General features: G+C 38.0%; 1 protein-coding gene and 1 pseudogene across 3 annotated transcripts in view; one reads left to right on the top strand and one right to left on the bottom strand.

The window, feature by feature from the left end:
* The window catches only part of PTP4A2 (protein tyrosine phosphatase type IVA, member 2), a 27,994-nt gene extending 24,708 nt beyond the window's left edge, over positions 1–3,286 (bottom strand). The window contains exons 1-2 of one of the 3 annotated variants that reach the window (XM_006862173.1): positions 2,739–3,286; positions 698–790 (exon numbers count right to left, since the gene is read on the bottom strand). In XM_006862173.1, the coding sequence (XP_006862235.1) occupies positions 698–790; positions 2,739–2,834 (189 nt within the window). In that variant the 5' untranslated portion in view covers positions 2,835–3,286. The remainder of the gene's footprint in view (positions 1–697; positions 791–2,738) is intronic. The other 2 variants (XM_006862175.1, XM_006862174.1) reach the window with 2 other exon arrangements.
* A 10,968-nt stretch (positions 3,287–14,254) lies between these two features.
* LOC102822055 lies at positions 14,255–23,492 on the top strand (annotated as a pseudogene).
* Positions 23,493–23,534: the final 42 nt, after the last annotated feature.

Raw genomic sequence — 23,534 nt, 5'->3', positions numbered from 1 at the left:
AAAAAAGGTTCTCCACCCTTGGGCTAGAAGGTTGCTGCTATTATCAAGTGCCATCAAGCACAGAGACCCTGTATAGAGTTTCTGAGGCTTTAAATCTTCATGGGAGCAGAAAGTCTCATCTTCTTCCTCAGAGCGGCTGGTGGGCTTGAACCTCGGTTCACTGTCCAATGCCACCATTTGGAGCCACCACAATCCCAGCTTCAGGGTAGACATGCTAATTTGGGTGATTGCGAGTGTATAAACAACATGAGGGAGGTTGGCAGAGGAAAGATTAAGGTAATGGAAGACACAGGGAGGAGTGCACAACTTAAAGTGAATAGAGGTAAATATTGTTAAGTGATGATACATACAGGGAACTGCAATCATTATAATCAAACAAAGTACATGATTTGTTGAATGCCAAACTGATTTGGTCTGAACACCTTCACCAAATTCACACACACACAGTTTTAAAATGAAGAGAATTTTCTGTTTTTCATGAAATAAGCATACATTAAATTTTGCTATGTATTGGAAATACTCTACTTTTGTAGAGTTTAAAGATAAATTATTAAGCCAAAGGAATTTTAACTGATTGCTATAAGCACTGCATCTCCTTTTAAAACAAGCTTAAAAAGCAAAATTACTGTGTCAAGTTTTATAAATCTGTTTGAAAAGTACAACTTGTTTAGTAAAAAATAAAACACTACACACTCACTAGAACATGGATGCCTTCTTTTTCAACTGGCGCTTTATCATACGTAGCATCACAAACTCGAACCAAAGTTGTCACTCCATACTTCTTAAGTTCCTTTAAAAAAAAAAACAAATAAATACAGAAGTACTTGCTTTTGCAATCTGCAACCAGAGCTTTAGAAAAGTACTATTATGAACTGAAAGACTTTATCATTCTTTTCCTATGAAATAGACAAAAGATTGAAGTGGTTCTCAACTGTAGCTAATGACAATCTTGCACTACCAGTGGGATTATGAGTAAGACTCTCCTTTCTATAGGGCAATTTGAGAGTATAACACAAAACTTTAAAAGTAAATACACACTTTGATCTAGAAACTTTACTTCTGGAAATTTATACTAAGGAAACAAAGATAAAGATTGAGGTACCAAAATATTCACCACAGCTATCTGGAATGGCAAAATCAGGAAACAATATTGTCCAAAAACAGGGGACTGATTAGACAAATTATAGTACATCCATACAATAGAATACTATTACAGCTATTTAAAAAATATTAAGGAAGTTGAGGAGATTGTTTTTTAACGTACAACTATCTATATGCATATTTATAAATCCATGTATATATTCAAAGAAAAACGTGAGGAAGCCAGGTATTAAAGGTGTTTTTAATTGTCTTTTTGCTTATTTGTATCTTCTGATTTTTATGCAATAAATATACTTCCTGTTTCTTAAACAATAAATAAAACTAGTTTTGAAATTAAGAAGGAAAAATGGTATACTATAAAGCTAGCTAACACACAATAAAAGCCAGAAGTGCTCCTTTAAAATTCTTTCTACAGTGGCTACCTATCTGTATGGGGCCACCAAGGTCTTTAAATAGTTTCACAGGACAGTGGCCTCTGTCACTTTTAGAGTCTATGGCCAAGGAATCCAGCAGCTGAAAATAGCATCACATTAATTCTGCCAGGCTTAAAGGTGACTGAACCACCTGAGGGCATACAGGCCTGGAATCCACTTGTACACTGTGTACACAAAGTTAAGAAGCTTAGGGAATTATAAGTATAAACAAACAGGAACAGTGATATCCTATAAGAAGTGTTTATCTTCAGTTATCTAAAGAGTAAAGTTATTTTAATAGTTAAAGGACTTTATTTTTTTTTTCCACAGAAAAGCCTTCTTTCTCATACAAGAAATCCAGAGAAGCTACAAGTTATTATACTGAGTTAAGAATTTTAAAAACAAGTTTCAAATCACAGCTAAAATCCCATTCAAATGAACTTCATAATAGTAACTGTTCACTGAAAGGTTGTGGTAGAAGTTTTTATTGTAAAGTATCTGGGAACTTAAGCAAGTCAAAACCTTTCAGTCTCAGTTTTGCCATTTGTAAAATGGGAGGGGTAGACTTAGAATACAACACTCTAAATCTACTCTATAAATAAAGCAAAAGCAATCAAGTAAAATCAAAATTTGAAATACTACCTAACATCTTTTTTCCACATTTCTGAACCCTTTAAATGATTACTGTTGCTACAATATTGGGGTGGCAACTCACTAAGAGTGGCTGAAATAGTTGAAGTAGGTAGGACAAGGCTTTTAGTGTCAGAGACTTGGGTAAGTATATCAGTTCTATTATTTAATGTGTGCCAGTATATGCTTATAAATTGCTCTGAACTTTAGCTCATCATCTTTAGAGGAGGGAGAAAATAATGATACCTACACCTCATAAGGGTTCTTATGGAAAGTAAACTACATAATGCATAAAACTGCTTACCATACATAATGCCTAATACATATTAAGTGCTTTTAAAATATTACTCTTATTATTTAAATTATGACAAAAGAACTGCTAACAAATGTAGAGATGATACAAGAAAAACTATGGTACTAGACAATGTATATAAAATTTCCCCAAATTCTAATGTTTTAAAAAATTTGTTGTTAATTAACTCAACCCAATTTGACCAAAGATTATCATCCATCACCTTGCAGTATTAGATTTCCTTATAATGGTGTTAATTTTTCACTGAGATTTTTACATATAAATCAATTAAAAAATCTTACCTCTGTGAACTTGTTGAGAGTAGCATTGGTAGGGTTGTGAGTTATCAGAAAACGCATGTTCTCATAGGAGATCTCCACAGGGGCTGGACGGTTCATTATGGCAAATAAAAAGTGAATGTGCGTGCGTGTGCGTGTGAATGTGAATGTGATGGGAAAAATGGGGAGAAGGGAGGAAATCAATAAATCTTGAAATGTTTCACAGCAGAAAACATTAAAAAGACGACTAGAACACCTATTATCAATCAATGTTTTCTCTATTCAACTTGTTTACTCCTTAAGAAGCTTCTCTCTTCAAGATTAACAGAAGTATTTAGAATCCACTTGAATTCAAATTCAACTTGGGCCTCAATGACTGTAGATGGATACCTTCAGACTCCAAAAAAAAAAAAATCCAACTACATATAAAACTTAAAGCAGCCTTTACTACATTTAGGCACTAGTGAGACAAGTTAAAAGTGTAGGTCACTTTCCACTTTTGTTTACTTGAAGCTTAATTTTTCTGGAGTCATTAAAAGAAATATGCTTGCAATTAAAAAAAAAAAAAAAAAAGCCCAACTATTTATTTCTGAGGCCAGTCTCGGTGTCCAGATTCTTCAAGGCAAGGTTAATTATGGCACATAGAATGCCCAAGCTCACTTGTCAGCGAAAATGCTGTGCTGAGCCTGGCAGAAGTCTGCCCTCACGCTCAGAATCGCCATAAATGTGTAGCGTATATTCCAACGAAAAACCTGGGGGTGGGGGGAGAACGAAACATAAGTAAATGAACTGGAGTTTGACAGAAGTCAAGAATACATTTCTTATAAGCATAGACATCTAAAGTGTGACCAGTTCTACTGGTGTGTGCTGTAGGATAAGCCCTCAACTACAAAGTCAGTGGTTCAAACTCACCAATACTCCTTGGAAACTCTACACAGGGTCGCTATGAGTCTGAACAAACTCAACGGCACTTAACAAGAAGTTATGTACCAAGAGTTTCAAAAATCAGATTAAAAAACCAATTGTGCCCTTCTTTCTTCAAAACTGGATTCAATAAAGTTTCTGGTGTTAATAAAATATTTCTAAATCAAGTCATTTAAAAACAATTAAGTCCAGTACTTAAAGAAACCTTCCTTCTATGGGCTCCAGTCATAAAGTTCACAACAATCTCTATGTTTATCTAAAGTTAGAACTTTCACATATACTCATGGTATATCTGAAAATGGATATTTACCAACATTCTCCTGCAAGGATTTAAAAATTTTCCTACCCAAAGTATATGCATTGACCCTCAACAATGACAGCTCAGAATAACAGACTTTCAAAAAATGATATCCTTTTCCCCACAACACTTAGTAGTTATTAGTATGCATGAGGAATGAGGAAGAGGATCAGAAATGATACGACTTGTCTAAACTTACACAATTAATTAGCTGAACCCAAATTTAAGCCCAAATTTCTGTTAGTCCAGAGTTCTTTCCAATGTACAATGCTTACTGACTCAAATGATACATAAATCCAATCTTCTCTATTCTTGCTACGGTTTTTACTGTTTCTCACATCACCGTGTCAAGAGTGTAAAAGAATCTGAAGATCACGAATTCACCCCGCATTCCTCTTCCCCAATATTAATCCCCACAAAAAAACAAAGCAAGAAACAGAAGTGTCTGAATTTTTAATATTATTTTAGAACTGCTGCTTTGAAATACAGCAATCTTTATAGCTGGCTTAGAGAGAATCAACATAATTATAAATTCTTCTAAAAGCCAGGATGAGGTCTAGTTCTTTCACTTGTCTCTTTACCAAGCCACCAATAAAAGTTTACTCAAAAATATTAAAAAAAAAAAAAAAAGGAAGAAGGTAGTCAAGACATAAAAAGACATAGAAGAGAATTATTATAGGATCATTTTCAGAAAGATAAAGAAAGAACCTAGGTTTCCAAACTTTCAAGCCTATCCTCTATCCCCTCAATTCTTCTTTTTATTATATTCTTAAAGGAGCTCTGGTAGCGTACTGGTTACGAATCGGGCTGCGAACCGTACGGTCAGCAGTTCGAAATTACCAGCGGTTCCATGGGAGAAGGATGAGGCATTCTGCTCCCATAAAGATTAACAGCCTCAGAAACCCTGTGCAGGGTCGCTATGAGTCAGAACTGACTCCATGGCACATAACAACAACAACAGGGTATTTTACTTTATAAGTTGAATGCTTGTGTTTTTATAACCATGGATACAAATGCAAAACGAAAACATTCCTAAAATATAAATAACACACAAATTCAAAATGGTATTCCAAGAACTTGAATTATAATTCTGCAGAACAAGTAATCCACTACTGTAAAAACACTATACATAAACTAAGAAAACAACAGTATACACCACCACTCTTCTTAACTGATAATACTGTTTGTTACCCCAAACACAGCCACCTTAGATTACACAAGGAAATATTTCAATAGAGTACTCCTTGTACAGCAAAGGAATTTTAGAGCTATGAAGAAAGAAATGAACTACTCTGATCCCTCTTTTAAAAAAAGATGATGATGATATCTGGGGTCTAAAAGTAGATCTAAGACACTACTCCAGGTGTCCTGACTCCCTATTCATTTTCCTTCTATTTAAACTAATGTAGGTATCAACATATTTTTTAGTCACAATTTTTCATGCAAATGTAACTTCTCTTCAAATATTTTTTTGGATGTTTATCTGCAACCTGACCTTATAAAATGGGCAAGATTATAAAAGTAACTACTTCAGAAACAATGTTTGCATGCAGTGCAGAGTGAACCACAAGGAAATTCTAACCTGTCTGAATCACTTTAGTTCAATGATGTTATCAGAGCTAGTATGTGAGTCAACAAAGTAAAGGCACTGAAAGACCCTCATTGTAGTGATCGCCAGGCTTAAAAGGTTATATGGCTCTAGCACTGTTTTCTACCTGTCTCCAATGTTTGTCTACTCAGCAATCAGAGTAGGCTTTATCCCATCTCATTCTTCCAACCTCATTTTGGAAGGACCACGATAATGCACTTTCACATTTTCAATTCTTAACACCATATTGAGATCCAAAAAAAAAACAATTTTTTGCCTGAAGAAACAGTATGTTCTATCAATGCTAACAGATACATGATAAAAGCAAGCTTCTATTCCCTTCCCCTTACCCAAGAGTTCAACTATGCATCAACAGTTCAATTCTTGCACCTGTCAATTCAGATAAACCAATGTTAACTTCCTTAACACATGTAAGAATGCAAAGCAAACAGACTACAAAAAGTCATAAACAACCACCACAGCTGTAAAGTACTCAAAAGTTGCAGAGCCCTATTATTTCAGCTTAAACACAGCACCTGTACACCTACAGGAAATTTTTCTTCTTCTTAAGTTGCCTCTCTGGTATTAATTCTGACTCTATAAACTTAAGTAAAAATACAATTTTGTTTTAATTTACTAGGTGATAGAAGAGTCTGTTTACCAGGCATCTAACAGCAGTCAAATTCAAATATGCACTCAAATGTCCTCTCTACAGGAGTCCTAGTGGTCTAGGACTTCAATGATTTTAGAAAAGATGAAGTGAGACAGAGAAATCTTTTTCAGTGAAGAGAAAGAGGCAGGAGAAAGGAGGAAGAAAGGGAAGGCTGGAAGAAGAGCAACTGAGCTGAGGCTTATGATGCTAGGTAGTGCACTGCCAGTAAAACTATAACAATGACACAATGCAGATTGCTCAAAACTCTGAAGAGAGGTGTTAGAAACAAGGAGCCCTGGTGGTGGTGGTACAATGGTTAAGTATGTAAATGCTAATGGAAGGTTGGTGGTTTGAATCCACCATCTGTTCCACAGAAGACAGACATGGCGGCAGTCTCCTCCCATAAAGATTGTTTTCGTTGTTGTTGTTAACTGCTACCGAGTCTTTTCCAATCCATAGCCAACCCTGTATAGGGTTTCCTACAGGAACAGCTGGTGAGCTTGAACCACCGACCTTGCAGTTCAAACCAACTTTGCAGTACAGAGCATTAATCCATAGTGCTGCACCAGGACCCTCCATAAAGATTGTTATTGTTGTTAAATGCCAAACCCTATACAGGGTTTTGGAAAAACAGCTGGTGAGCTTGAAGTACCGACCCTGCAGCTCAAATGGCTTTGCAGTCTGGTGCATCAACTCACAGCACCACACCAACAGTCCCATGGGGCAGCAGTTCTACTCTGTCCTACAGGGTCACTATGAGTCAGAATTGACCAGATGGCACCTAATAACAAGTTAGGAGTACTGGTATGGTGTTGTAGGATAAACACTAGACTGAAAGGTGAGTTTGAACTACAAGATCAACAGTTCAAACCCACCAGGCGCTCCTTGGAAACCCTATAAAGGGTCACTATGCATCAGAACTGACTCACTGGCAATTAGCAACAAAACGTTAACAAGTTAGAAACAGTTTAAAATCCAGTGTTATTATTCTACTGCTAACATCTACGGTCATAAAAATAAAAAAGGATGAAATAACACAATAACCATCATTTTATAATGGCAAATTGTTAAAATGCAAAACTATGCAGAAGTTAAAAATAAAACATCTCTATGAACTGTTATGGAAAGATGACTATATATAAAAGCACAAATAAGTGAAAAGAGCGTAACAGTATGAATGCTGCTGTTGTTGTTGTCAAGTGCCATCGAGTCAATTCCGACCCATAGCAACCCTGTATAGGGTTTCCAAGGAGCAGCTGGTGAGCTTGAACCACCGATCTTGCAGTTCAAATGACTTTGCAGTCTGACAACATTAGCCCACAGCACCACACCAGGACTCTCACTCATGGTTTTACAGAAATATTTATGAGTATTCTGTTCATCATACACATGGACTACCTGGAAGATTACAGACTGGTAGCAGTGGATGGGGGGGTGTGGGGCAGGCAGGAGGTCAGGAGCATGATTTCCTCTTATACTTTTTAAACTATTTTTCCCCCATGTACATATATTACCTTAATTATTTTTTAATTCCCTGAATAAGTATGATAAAGAACATTGCAATGGTTTTTCTCAACAGTGTAATTTCTCAATCAAAGGATTAGAAAGAGCCTAACGAAAGGAGCTCTGGTAGCGTAGTGGTTACGAATTGGGCTGCGAACCTTAAGGTCAGCGGTTCGAAACTACCAGCTGCTCCGCGGGAGAAAGATGAGGCTTTCTACTCCCGTAAAGATTTACACCCTCGGAAACCCTGTACAGGGTCGCTATGGGTCGGAACCGACTCGATGGCACTTAACAACAACAACAATGAGGGCTAATCCCTCTATCCGAGCTAGGTAGGCGTATACCAAAAACTACTCCAGAAAGATAGCTGTTTCCTTTTGTGACAACTAAGTAAATGAGTAAAATTTATGTCTTCATTGGCAACTGTAATTCTAAATTCAAACATAAATACAGAGAGTTCAAGGGTGTAAGGGAACTTTATAAAAGCAGCCTCATTTAATATAACCCAATATTACTAGGCATCCTTTTAAAAATCCTGTCAATCTACTCCCATTCAGCTTTCTACTTTGAAATAATCTCTTTTATTTCCAAATTAAAGTCACATTATAATATAAACAGGCAATGAAAGAATTCTAAATCTCAGGAAGTAAAATCCAAAAGTAAAGGTATAAAATGCAAGTAAGCATACATTTACTGCCACATTTCTTACCAGAAATTCTACAGGAAGTCTTGCAAATTTGAGTCAGTTTGGTTTCTATAATCAGGCAACATGAAAATATAACACATGGACTATCTGTTAGACAAAACTGTTTAAAAGTACTGCTATACAATCATACAAAACTTTATTAAACAAAAATGTCAAAACATGAAATTATTGTTTCTCAATGTATCTTCCATATAAGTCTGTATACACTTCTGACAGTAGTGTTTCTTCATTCATTTAGGTCTTATTGACCTTCCTTAAAACACTTGATCCATCTAAAAACTCTTGTTTTATGTGAGGCATCATTCCTGTAAACTTGTTGCAAAGCTTCACTAATTAGGGAGATATCTACTTGAGCATTATTAAAAATTTAATATTAGCCCTGACCTCAAAAGTGTTTAACATGGCATAAAACGAGATTAGGACAAATGTACTACTGAGAGAACTTGTCTGTAGCCATCCACTGATTGAGACATGTTTAAATATAATTTAACCCATGAATGTATGAACTGGAACTCTCTCATTGTTTCTAAGTGCCATCTAGTCAGTTGGAACTCACAGCTGGGGGGGGGAGGGGCCTAAACTTTCAGCCTTGTGGTTAGTTAGTCTAGTGTGCTAATCATACAGTGCCACACCAAGACTCTTAAAGCAGCACTTTTTTACTTACCATTGTATATAAAAGGGTTTCAAAAAAGTTTACGGAAAAATGAAATTAAAAGATAATTTGACTGCTACCATTCGTGTTATAACATTTAATTTAAATGATTGTATTTTTGTAAATTAAAAAGATAATGGAATTTTTCCACCGTTTTGAAGCACCCTGTATAAGACTAAGGAGCCCTGATGGTGCTGTACGATAAGCACTAGTCTGCTAACCACAAGCAAGATCAGCAGTTCAACCCCACAAGCTGCTCCTCAGGAGAAAGATAAGGCTTCCTGCTCCCATAAAGATTTATCTCAGAAATCCTATACAGGGTCACTATGAGTCAGAGTTGACCCAATGGCAGTGGGGTAGGTGTATAAAATTAAAACTTTGCAACCATTTTTTCCTAAAGCAAATTCACTTCAATGATGACACGATACAAGTTATCTAATCTACCAACTGTAATAACATCTTCATAAAGAGTTACATATGTTCTCTAAGAATTAACAAATTCTTAACTAATTAGGTTAAGAATTTATTAATTCAATAAATATTTATTGGGTATATACTACGTATCTCACATTCTCACTGGTAAAATAAAAGAATGAACAACAACAACAACAGAAAAAAAAAACAAGAAAACTCTTGTCATCATGAAGCTTACATTTTAGTGAGCAGAAAGAGACAAATAGAATTCAGACATATTGTCAGGAGAGACCAGTCATTGGAGAAAGGTAACATGTTTGGTAAGGTGGAGGGTCAGAGGAAAAGAGGAAGACCCCCAGCAAGACGGACTGGCAAAGTGGCAGCTCAAGCACAGCAACAATGGTGAGGTTGGCCCAGGATCAGGCACCTAACAACAACAACATGGAAAGACATACAAAGTAGGACAATCAGCAGTGCCAAAAGGGAGTCTGATTCCAACTTTAAACAGGTGGCGAATAAAAGCCTGCTGGAAAAGAAGTGACATTTTATGGAAGACCTGGGGTTGTGGGCCAAAGTGATACTTGAGGGACAAACATACTTTCAACAGAAGGATTAGCTGTAGCAAAGGTCTATGAGGTGGGGATATGCTTGGAGTGTTCTAGGGAAGAGCAAAGGGAGCCAGTGCCACTAGAACAGAAAGTGCCAGAGATCTATGAGGGGGCTTCAAAAAGTCCATGAAAAAAACCTTTTACACTTTAATTTCATTTTTCCACAAACTTTCTGAAGTCTCCTTGTATACTTTAAGGTAGAGCCCAAAAGGATTTATCCACAGATTGTGTAAACGTTTTGTAAAACAGAGCCATGTCCCTGAGAAACTCAAAGAATACAAAGTCCAATTTAAAATGACACAACAGACAATAAAATCTTCTCAATCATCGATGAAGAAAAATAAGGAAACTCCTCAGTAAATTATTATAATATCTACTTCACTTGAATCATTTGAGGAAAAAGTGTCTAAACTAGAGAACTTATCTTTATTAGTCTCAAAGTGAAACTTTGCTCATCTTTCTTGACCTACTCTCAACTTATCAGAGCCCTAGAAACAATGCTAGGTATTCTGGTTTTGTCTCTAGTGTTGTGAATATACTTGGCTCCTTGAAATTTGAGGTCCAGGACCAAGATCCTAGAAGAATCAATGTTGGTGCACATCACTGGTCCTCCCTTCCCAAATAACTACAGTTCTAAAGCATTGATATGGAAAACAGTATCCATTAAATTCTATACAAATTAGGCTCCAAAATATCTGTAAATAGGCTAAAAAGTAGTATGCTGGGGTTTTTTGCTTTTTACAGCTTAAAAAATAAAAGTCTTATAGTTACTCCTTTGGTTATTCCCACTTTTTCCACTTCCTCATTTAAGGAGAGAACTTGAGAATCAAGTTCCAGTACAGAAATCAATAATCAGTTCTATAAAGAGAAATCATGACCTTGATGGTGAGAAAATTCAGAACCAGCAGGTGACATAAGACCTGCCACTCAGAATGGAAAGGAAAGCAATTAACCATCATACATGTTCTCAGAACACTGTCAGTTATTTACTGATGTCTTGTGGGCCCTGTTCCCACCCAAGTGAAAAGGAAGTGGTTTCCAAATTTGTTATGTACCCTGGTGTTAGAAGTACTTGTCCTTTTTTACTTATTTCTCTCTACAAATAACTATAAAGCAAAAGCACAATAAATATTTTCATGCCACACTTGAAAATATTTTTCAATTGTATTCCATTGTTCTTATAAAGATGAGCAATTCTCAAGATAAATCACTTGTCCAAAACGGTTTATTTTCTCCTTTCATAAGTAAAATGTAAAATGGAAGTATCAGAACCATGATCAAGTTGTACTTTTTAAAAAATAATTATTTGAGTAACATCGGTAATAACATTACCTAAAAGCATAATTCTAAAGACTGGACATTAATCTTACTGTTTTCAGTTAATCTTTTTAAAAATTATGCAGCTTAGTAAAAGGATTCTATTTGTTTATGCACTAATTTCCAGACAAAGGGATCAATACTACCCTCTCTATGGGCTTTATATTTAAAGACTAAGGCTTTCATTTATTTGCATTTTAAGACTCCCAATTTTCTTTATTTGGAGTCCTGGCATGGCACTGTGGGATAATGCACTGGACTGCAAAGTCTATTGAACCGTGGGGTCAGCTGTTCAAGCTCACCAGCTGCTCCTCAAAAACCCTATCCAGGGTCACTGTGGGTTACAGAACCAACTCTACAGCACTTTAACAACAACAAATAACAAATCTTCTTTATTATAAGTTAAAGTACCTTCCTTTCCTAAATTAAGTGTTGTAACCTCCTTGTACAATAAGAACTATACTCAATTCAGTGTTTTCTCATAAAATTAAATCCTAACATTTGTTTTCTTCCTTCCGTGCTTCTTTCTTTATTCTCAGAAGGATAAGTAATTTTTCCAGAAAAAAATCTGTCAATCACTTTAATTTAGTTTCCAGCATCTCTATATACATATACTGGTAGCATAGTGGTTACGAATCGGGCTGCGAACTGCAAGGGCAGCAGTTCGAAACTACCAGCGGTTCCGCGGGAGAAAGATGAGGTGTTCTGCTCCCGTAAAGATTTACAGCCTCGGAAACCCTGTACAGGGTCGCTATGAGTCGGAATGGACTCCACGGCATGTAACAACAATAATATACATAGAGAGAGTACGTGAGCAAGCCCTGGAATGGCGCTGTGGAATAAGCACTGCAATGGTAACTCCAAGGTCTGCAGTTCAACCCCATAAGTCACTCTTGGAAACTATACAGAGTTTCTATGTCAGAAACCAAAGAGGGCACACAACAACATGCACTCATACATTAACCTAAGGACCACTTTGAATCCATTATTTCACTTATTAAGAAATGCACTTGAGTGTGAATTTCAATTTATTAAACCAAATTCAACAGTAAAAATCCAAAAGGACACCTGGATTCAGCTTGTCAACACCACTCTGAAATGTTTTCTGAGCTATATTAGGACACTTAGAATGACTATAACAGCTGCAAGTTCCATGAGGTTGCAAAATAGATACTTGGAAAAAGGTTATTTGAATCACCTTTCAAAATAACCTACAGCATAGGAGCAGCTTGCAAACTAAAAACATCCAGACTATTGTTAGCATTTAAAATATACCATGTTGCAGAGCTTAATAGTTTATGAACCAATTTAACTCTTTCATTTCCCCATTTTGTCAAATGTACTGAGCACATTTAAAAGTCCTGCTCAACTATTCACCTTCAAAACGGGTAAATGAAACTCTCAGTGTACAGGATACAGAATTAAAACATTCCTAAATACATCTTATCAGCAAAATTCTTTTGTTTGAGCCCTGGAAATTTTTTCTGCTGTTAGGGCATTTTATTACACACTGGGTATGCTATACTTCACTTCCTCTCCTAAACTTGCTTTTCATAAATCACACTATTATACACTTCACAGGCACCTATCTGTGTAGGAGATAGACAAGAACTCAAATCGTTCTATCTGGAGCTACTGCAGTTATTGGTTAAGTGCCGTCGAGTCGGTTCCGACCCATAGCGACCCTGTATACAGGGTTTCCGAGGCTGTAAATCTTTACGGGAGCAGAAAGCCTCATCTTTCTCCCGCGAAACAGCTAGTAGTTTCGAACTGCCGACATTAAGGTTCACAGCCCGATCCGTAACCAATACCCTACCAGAGCTCCTTATCTGGATCTATTAGTGGCTTTTAAAATATACTGTCTACACACTAATTAGGAGCCCTGGTGGTGTAGTGGGTCACACCATGGGCTACTAACTACAGTAGTTAGGGTCCACCAGGTGCTCCGTAGGAGAAAGATATGATTTTCTGCTCCCGTAAAAATTTACCGCCTTGGAAATCCTATATAGGTTCGCTGTGTCAGAACTAAATTGATGGCGCATGACCACAACCACCACCACCACCAATTGTGCTCATACAAAATCAATACATAGGCAAATGTACTGAGCACATTTAAAAGTCCTTCAAACCGAACAAGGGAATGCTGCATAGTGTGAAATCAGAAAGCTGTGTGTCAGGGTTACAACTTTCACTATATGTTGTCGATCTGTATGCTGAGCAAATAATCTGATAAAGCAGACTATTTGAAGAACACAGGGCATCATTAAAACCCTGTGATATGCAGACGTCACAACCTTGCTTGCTAAAAGTACTGATGAAGATCAAAGACTCAGCCTTCAATATAAATTACATTTCAACACAAAGGAAACAAAAATCCTCACAACTGGACCAATAAGCAACATCATAATAAATGGAGAAAAAAAATTTAAGTTATCAAGAATTTCACTTTATTGGATCCACAATCAACTCCCATGGAAGCATCAGTCAAGAAAACAAATGACATAATGAACAAATCTGCAAAAGATCACTTTCAAGTGTTAAAAAGCCAAGGTAACACTTTGAAGACTAAGATGCTCCTTACCCAAGACTTATGTTCAACTGCCTCATATGCATGCAAAAGCTAGACAATGAATAAGGAAAACTGAAAAAACTGATGCACTTGAATTATGGTGTTGAAGAATACAAATGAAGCAACACATCTGTGTTGGAAGAAGTGCAACCAGAGTGCTCCTTGGAGGACAGGACGGCCAAAATTCATCTCTCATACTTTGGACATATTGTCAAGAGGGACCAGTTGCTGGAGAAGGATATCATGTTTGGTAAGGAGGGTCAGAGAAAAAGAGGAAGACCCCCTGCAAGATGGATTGGCCAAGTGGCAGCATCAATGGGCTCAAGCGTAGCAACCAGTAGTGAGGTTGGCCCATGATCGGGCAAGGTTTCATTCTACTGTGCATATGGCAGACTCAATGGCACCTAACAACAACAGCCAGAAAAATGAGCAAATCTATTTTGGAAGAAGTACATCCAGAATGCTCCTTTGACATTAGTATGGCAAGATTTCATCTCACTTAGACATGTTATCAGGGACCAGTCCCTGGAGAACATCATCCTTGGTAAAGTAGAGAAACAGTAAAAAAGATTAAAATGCTCAATGAGATAGGCTGGCACAGTGACAGAAAAAATGGGTTGAATTGTGAGGCTGTCACAGGACCAGGGGCACAATGTTTCATTATGTTGTACATATGGTTGCTATGAGTTAGAACCTACTTGACTCAATCAATACCACCAAACAGCATAATAAAAACAACAATCTTGTACTAACTCTGTCCAACCAGCAACTAGATATTTATTTTCATGAAACACAACATTTACAATCCTTAAAAATTGTAAAGTGAAAGCAGCTAGTTTACATATGAATATGAAGTAAAAAATGGTGAAATATGTATCTCCCTATTATCATGTCAAGGGATTACTCTTTTCTCAATAACTTAATTCAATATGAATTCATCATCCTTTTCCCAACTGTTGTTGCTAAGTGCCATTTAGTAGGTTTCAACTCACAGCAAACTTAACCAGGGTTTCTGAGAAGCAGCTGACTGGTTTGAACCACCAACCTTGCAGTTAGCAGTCCAGTGCTTATCCTACAGTGCCACACTGTTGTTAAGTGCTGTCAAGTTGGTTTCGACTCATAGTAACCCTGTATAGAGTTTACAAGGCGTAGCAGGTGGATTTGAATCACTGACCTTTTCGGTTAGCAGTTCAGTGCTTATCCTATAGCGCCATACAAGGACTCCAACTTCAGGACAGCAAATGCAGGGTTTTTTTCCCCCTCTTCTTCCAAATGCTTACTGAGATGGATAATATACCAGCTCTATATATGATAATAAAATTCAGTCTTTCAACAAGTATTTATTTGCAAAGCTCTTAATGCACACAATACAGATACTGTCCAGGACCAAGATCCTAGAAGAATCAATGTTGGTGTACATCACCTGATAAAGGGCATTAAATTTTTATACTAATACTACATATTCTCAAAGGAGCTCTGGTAGCGTAGTGGTTACGAATCGGGCTGCGAACCTTAGGGTCAGCGGTTCAAAACTACCAGCCGCTCCGCGGGAGAAAGATGAGGCTTTCTACTCCCGTAAAGATTTACACACTTGGAAACCCTGTACAGGGTCGCTATGAGTCGGAACCGATTCAATGGCACTTAACAACAACAACAACATATTCTCAGGATGCAAAAAAGCGTAAACAAATGTAGTTGTTAGGAAGATTTTTAAGAAAAGGTAAAACTTTAATAAAGTGATGAAGGAAGACTTAGTAGAAACAGTGAAGGGTGACAGTAGGGTGACTTGAGGAAGGAACAGAATCCTTGGTTAGACAAATCTGGGAGGCCTTGACTATGCTGAGAATTTCAGACCAAGTCATATGCAATTAAAATGTTTAGGAATTTAAAAGTATTAAGAAGTAATTCTGGTTCCCGGGCAGCTTGAGGGGCCTGCTAAAAAGGTTGCCCAGGGTCCTGCAGCGCAGCTGAGAGCCAGGGTGGGCGACTGGCGAGCCTGGAGAAGTAAAAGTCCCTCTCAATTTTCAACTGTTGGAAGAACTCGAAGAAGGCCAGAAAGGAGTGGGAGATGGCACAGTTAGCTGGGGTCTAGAAGATGACAAAGACATGACACAAGATGGACAGGGATGATAATTGGCCTCCAAGAACACTTTATGAAAATCGGATATACAGCCTTAAAATAGAATGTGGACCTAAATACCCAGAAGCACCCCCCTTTGTAAGATTTGTAACAAAAATTAAAATGAATGGAGCAAATAGTTCTAACGGAGTGGTGGACCCAGAAGCCATATCAGTGCTAGCAAATGGCAGAATTCATATAGCATCAAAGTTGTCCTACAAGAGCTTCGGCGCCTAATGATGTATAAAGAAAATATGAAACTCCCTCAACCACCTGAAGGACAGTTATTACAGCAATTAATCAAAAAGAAAAACCACAGGCCCTCCTCTCTCCCCACTCCCATTCGATTTAAGCAGTCTTCATTTTCCACAGTAGTAAGTTTTCTAGATACATCTTGTAGACCTCAAAGTACTAGAAAGGAAGCTCCCATTCAAGGGCAAGTTATCTTATGACACTGTAAATGATACTAATTTTGTGTCCATTTGAAATATATAAGTTGTGCTATTAAAAAAAGGAACTCTGTGCAATGAAAAACAGCACATTAATACTGTATTGTTGGAGCTTCTGAGCTAATTCAACAGCTCTGTATCAACATACTTAAAAAATATGCTTTCATCTTATTAAACACTACTTGACACTATTTTTTCCTTATTAATAATAAAGTTATCTAAAATTCTACTTGTTGATGACTTCCAAAGGAAGATCCTATCCCATTATCACTAGAAAAACACTTCAATAGTACTGTACTATATATATCATCTGTAACTTAAATTTGAAGTGCTTTTTACCCAGAAAGATACAATAATTTAAATCATCAAAAGGAAATTTGTTGGTAACCATGTATGCAATGAAGGATAATGTCATTAGAGTCTATTGTTTCTCCATCATATCCTTCTCAATTTGTTGACAAATCCTGATGATGACTCACATCCTTCTGCACTAACCAGTCATCCTGCTCCCTCACGACACACTTTTCACCAGTAATGGAAAATAAAAAACACATCAGTTTTGCTGCTAAAAGGTTAAGTATCAACACATGTATACAAACCCAATTTACAAACACTGTGGAGGTACAATCAACTGTTTCCTGTGAAACAATGCAACAGAAAAATGAAGCTTAAATCTTAACTAAAAATAAAGGACAACTAGAAGGCAGACTCATTTGCAAATTTGAATTCTTGTCAAACAATACATTAGTTAAGAGCCAACATTTTTGGCTACTGCAGAAATAAAAATATAAGTAATTTATCTGATCTGCTAAAACAAATATATCATGTGTATACTTTATGCCAAAAGAATTAACATTCTCTGAGAAGAATGAAATTTCAACCCAAAAATACTATGAAAGGAATTAAAATACACCACATTTCTAAAGGTAAAGACTGTTCTAATGGTCAAAATATTTTTTCAAACCAGGCTCAACTACCAAAGAAAGGGTCACAGAAAAGCTTTATCTTAAAATTTTCTACAGTTTAAAAAGCCAAGGTTGTACAATATAAATATATTCAAATGATGAAATTTAACTATTAGGCCTTTTAAACTGGAGTGGAATCCATGTTATAGAACCTATGAGTAAGAAAGTCAGTGCAGACAAGCTAAACTTTGTATCCAAGTCACATGAAAACTATTGGTATGATCTGCTAACTCCTCAGTTTTCTATGAAAGCTTTTGCTTCCCTGTAAATTTACTGACTGAGCAGCAGAAGAACAGGCATTTTTTTCTCACCTGTGTTCTGGTAATGCCACAAAGAGTAACTGTGCAGAGTGGAAAGAGCCTACAGTCATGTGTGGCTTCCTCCGCAGAGCAGAGAGGTAGTTAAGAGTAGTGACAGTTCACCAGGGAGCAAAAGGTTTGCATACAATACCCACTCTAGCACCACCAAGCAACCTTACAGGCTGTATGTAGGTACCAAGAGAATAACCAGGAATTCAGAGGAGTTAGGAGACCAGTGATTCAGCCAATGAAACAAAACATAACTGGAGAAAGCTACCAGATACCTTTATACATATTATTAGTTCTGATGTTTCAAAAACTCGAAGGCTCTTCTAATTTTCCAGATTAGCAGACTAAAATCACTATTTCTCAATGTAAGTGTAATTGGTAGTATTCAACCAATCCAAGATACAAAATTATTTGAACTTTAACATCAAGAACTCCTGCTTTACAAAATTAAAATTAGTTTTTACATGACCTAAATAGTGTCCCCAGAAAAATCTCAAAGCAGCAACATCCCCAAAAGAGGTGCAAAGCAAAGCATGTAACTCAGTATACTTTTTTTCAAAAAAAAAAAAACAACTAAATTTCAAATAAATAAGGGCCCACTTCCTCAATGTCTACTTTTTACCAAAACCTCAACAGTGAAGTAGTTTATTTCAACTCATAGAGACTTTGTAGGGCAGAATAAAACTACCCCAAAGAGTCTCCAAGACTAAATCTTTATGGAAATAGACTACCATACCTTTCTCCCAGAAGAGCAGGCTGTTGGGTTTGAACCTCCGACCTTTCTGTTAGCAGTCAAGCACTTAACCACTGTGCTACCAGGGCTCCTTAATTCCTGCCTTCTTGTTGTTAAGTGCTTCGAGTTGATTCCAAGCCATAGTGACCTTGTATAAGGTTTTCCAAGGGGCAGCTGATAGCTTGAACCGCCGACCTTACAGTTCAAACCAACTCTGCAGTCCAGCACATTAACTCACAGAAACTACTAGAGCGTTAACAGAAAATAAAAGTGTAGCACAGATTTAAGCTGAATTCCAAACCTGGGAATCAACAATTTGTCTACAAATCAATTTCTGTATCTATAAAATCGAAAGGAAAAAAGGAGTAAGAATTACTTACTCATAGACTGGTTCAGTTTTAAATAAGAGGATTTGTGATTTAGCTTAAAAAAGGTATATTAAAATCTAAAATCCTAAGTACTACAGGACTTCAAAAAGCTTGTGGAAAAAAATGTCAGTATCTTTTCATTCCATTTTTCGACTAACTTTTTGAAGGCCCTTATATATATATATTTCAAAAGTATCCCAACACCTTAAGATCTCCATCACTACCCTAATCCAATAAACAGAATTTAAGTCAACAATGTTAAAATTACAGATTCCACTTCGTTACTCAAAAATGTTTTAAATTACCAACATTCACTTAACAAGTATTATATTGTTGTTATTTTCCTGTGCCATCGGGTCAGTTCTGACTCAACAGTGACCCTGTCTATACAGAGTTTCTGAGGAAACCTTGAGGTTAGCAGCCCAGTGAACCACCGGCCTTGTGGTTAGCAGTTCAGTGCTTACCCTACAGGGCCACATCAGGACCTCAACTAGTCTGTTGTTGTTAAGTGCCATCAAACTGGTTCCAACTCACAGCAACCATGTGCAGGGTTTCTGAGGAGCAGCTGGTGGGTTTGAACTGTGTCAACCTTATGATTCACAGTTCAGTGCTGATCCTACAGCGCCACCACACCAGCCACCATACCAGCAATCTCATAGACCTAGAGAAACTGACCTAAACAACTTAAGTTTCACCCTTTCTAACTATGTTTCAATCTTCCAAGAGCAAAAGCTTAAAAAGTGTGTACACCTTCTCAGCATTTTATTTCCAAATGCTTTTTCCAGCTGCTTTCCAGGTTACCACCCCACATCCTAACAAAAAGGAAAAGGAACAAGGACAGTTAGATCCTATAAAGTAAATCCCTACTTTACTTTATTTCAACTTTGCATCTCAAAAGTTTAAAATACTCGGTAATTACTGCAGAAGAAGTACTTCTGGAAGTGTCAAAAGTCAAAATGATTTGAAAGTTCATTCTTAAAAAAATAAATCTGATTTACCTTCTATACACAACTTATTTTTTTTCAAGTAAAGCAGAACTAAGAGGGTTTTAAGTTTTGTTTTTAAGTTATGTGCAAAAGCACTCAAACATTTACTCTTCCGTATCTTCCCTAGTGCTACCAAAGTTCAGAGATGTTGTAAAATGGTTCTGCCTATAAATTTGGTTCGTTCAAATTAAATATTACTTGACTGACTCATAGAAGGAGTGGTCTGACTTTTGTTGGTCTGAGTCAGAACATATGTGGTTCAGCAGTATTAAACTATTTTTCATTTGTAAAGGTGTTCTAAAATACCAGCCTCTTCCAGCTACTAAATATAACAATTAAACTGTTGGAATTCAATAAACAAGTCTTGGTGGTGGTAATACTTTGAATCTGTAGTTCAATTTGTAATTAAATGTTTTATATATACTTTCTCACTTGATCTTCACAATCACCTGAGGCAAGTATCCCACAGAGAGACTTTCACAAAGTGACAACTTCTAGTTGACTTAGCCCTAATAAATACCATTACCCTTTCCCCAAAAATAAAATAAATAAAATAAAAAACATGAAAGACTGCTGGGTTTCTTTTAATCAGACTTTCTTTTCCCAGACATATCCCAGGTGCCTCATAAAAACTGTCTCAAAGCACACACCCTAGGGCCCCAAGAGTTTCAAGGCAGAATCCTCTACCACATAAAAGCCTAACATAGGCCTTAAGAGCCTCAAGTCAGCAATCTCCTGCATAACCCCCCCTTGCTTCCAGCCATTTAGTCTAGTGCATTAACTTCAACAATGCTCATCAGTACACACTGCTAGGTCACTGTGTGAAGGAGAAACACTGAAGTAAAAACACCCTATGAGAAGTTAGTAATAGTGTAATTTTAGTCTGACACACCTGGGTTTTTTTCATCTAGCTCCAATTCTAATTATCTGTGTGACCTTGGACAAGTTACTTGACCTCAGTTTCTTTATCTCATCACTCCACTGTAAATCTATAAGGGTCATCACTGTACTCCTGGTGCCAGACCAACAGAAGCCGTTCTATATCTGCTGAATTAATGCAATGGCAGTATATCTACCACCTTTATAGTAGCTTTAATAACTAAATGAAAAGAGTATAAAATTCACCTGGCACATTGTTGGTAACTGCCTTGGAGTTGGTTTTGACTCACAGCAACCCTGTATAGGGTTTCTAAGGAGCAGCTGGTGGGTTTGAACTGCTGACCTAGTTAATAGCAGTCTAGTGCTTAGCCTACAGTGCCACATTGTTGTTACTGTTAAGTGCCATCAAGTCAGTTCCAACTCATAGCGACCCTGTATAGGGTTTCTAAGGAACAGCTGGTGGGTTTGAACTGCTGACCTTATGATTTGCAGTCCAGCACTTATCCTACAGCACCACACCAGGAGTCCATCACACTAGGCACTAATTAATCACTTCCCCCACTGAACATTGCCATCCTGGTGTGGCACTGCAGGATAAGCAATGGCCAGCTAACCACAAGGTCGGTGGTTCAAACTCACCAGTCATTCCATGGAAACACTATACAAGGTTGCTATGAGTCAGAATTGACTCAAAGGCACTTAAAAACAAACCCACTGAATAGTAACAACATTATTTACTATTTCTGAAGGCACAGAGCATAATTGTTGTTGTTAAGTGCCAACAAGTCAATTCTGACCCATAGCAACCCTGTATAGGGTTTCCAAGGAGCAGCTGGTGAGCTTGAACCACTGACCTTGCAGTTCAAACGACTTTGCAGTCTGACGCATTGGCCCACAGCGCCACATCAGGACTCCAGAGAACACAATAGTGATTGAGAAAAAGGACACACTTCTCTCAGGGTCAATGTAAGAAAAGAACCCATCATTATGTAGGAAGAGGCAGGCCAGAGACTAAGGAAAAATAACTTCTGGCTTCTAATCACATAACAGCAACGTTTTTGTCTATAATTCTACTAAGTCTAAGATCTAAAAGGACAACCCTACCTTGGCTGCCATATTGAAAGACTTCCCATGTAAAAATGCCCAACATTACTGAGAAACAACTTAAAAAAGTCAGGATCAGAATACTGACAACCACTTCTCACCATTTTTATCAATACAACGGTATGGTGGCAAGTGGTTCTGAAGCCCTACAATGTGTCATTCTCTAACCTTAATTTCCTTGCACATATTTATTTTAACAGGACATAACTTCACTCATTTCCTCTTATCATATTCTTAATACAGCAGGGGCTGTAGTTTATTGACTCAAGACAGATAAGCATATGAAAGTCTGCAGAATTTCTAGAACTGCTAATCATTTTGTATGTTTCTTCACAAATACCAGGAAATAATCAACTAGCCTATGGTGGTTCTTCATCACATTATTATCACTTCTTAGGAGATACTCTCCAGAAAATGAGCCCTGGTAGCACACTGGACTGCTAGCTGCAAGGCCAGCAGTTGAAACCCACCAGACAATCCTCGGTGAGTCTGACAGATGAGACTGTTGGCGTTTATTAAAGATTTAGTCTTGAAAACCCAATGAGGCAGTTCTATTCTATCCTATAGGATGGCTAGGTGGTGGAATCCACTTGATGGCAATGGGTTTATTTTTGTTTGTTTGCATTCAGAAGGATAAGAAAAAGCCAAAACCTAAAAGATACTAATTTCCAAAACTTAGCAGTACTTTCCAAGCCTCTATGCTTTTGAATACTCTAGAGGCAAGAGCTTAGAGTCCTGGGCAAAAGTCAAGCTTTTAGTAAGCGCACAAGAGTCTCAGACTAGAACGAGAGGGCAACTGGAAAATTGGAAACACGTTATGGATCATGGTACCAAATAGTAAGTGAAAAGTTGGGGGGAGGGTGTTCGACAAAAAAAGTGGTGGTGGGGGGGAAATCACATAAAAATTAACATTTAAATCCCCAAACCAAAAGATCCTAGAGCCACTGGAATAAACTCTTAAACCCTTTCTCCTCGTACCTAAACCAAGGACTCAGGGTCAAGATATCCCTTAACTCAGGACTCCAGGATTCACTGAGACACAAAGTTCAGGGAGAAAGGCTCTAGGGTGCGGACCCCCACACTGGATGTAGGCACACCCCATTTGCCTGGCACCTTCTCCCAAAACTCTCTAACCCACTCCAGTCCCTCGCTCCCACACACTCTCACTCTCCCCACTTCTCTCCTCCCGTCACTCACTCACACACCCCTCCCGCCACTCATTCTCCTGAACGTCCAGATCCGCTCCCCCCAACTCTCATCACCCACTTTGTCTCCCCGACTCTCCTACCCACACGCTCTCTGCCCCCACACTTCCTGCCACTTCCCCCGCGTACACACACCCTCTCTTCTCCCCGCTCACTCTGGTAGCTCGGCCCTCTCCCCCTCACGCGCACACACTTAACATTCTTACACACTCGCACAATGCCTCTCCCTCACTCACCCACCCAGGTTCTCCACGCTTCCCGGCCGCAATCCTCCCGCCCCCGGTCCGGCCCTTCTTCCGGGGACGTGTCTCCGGCCTGCACTAATGGCTGCGGCGCCTCCCGCCCTCCCCTTCCCCGAGGCCCCGGGAGTCAGCGCGGGGGCCTCCCGAGAGGGGCGCACTCACGCTGGCGAGCTGGGGACTGGGCATTGAAGTCCGACGGCGGCGGGAGCGAGGAGGCGCCTCTCTCCTCAG

The sequence above is a fragment of the Chrysochloris asiatica genome, unplaced genomic scaffold (genome assembly GCF_000296735.1).
Source record: "Chrysochloris asiatica unplaced genomic scaffold, ChrAsi1.0 scaffold00047, whole genome shotgun sequence".
Taxonomy (NCBI): domain Eukaryota; kingdom Metazoa; phylum Chordata; class Mammalia; order Afrosoricida; family Chrysochloridae; genus Chrysochloris; species Chrysochloris asiatica.
Note: the sequence above shows the minus strand (reverse complement) of the source record. Positions and strands in the feature narration are given on the sequence as shown.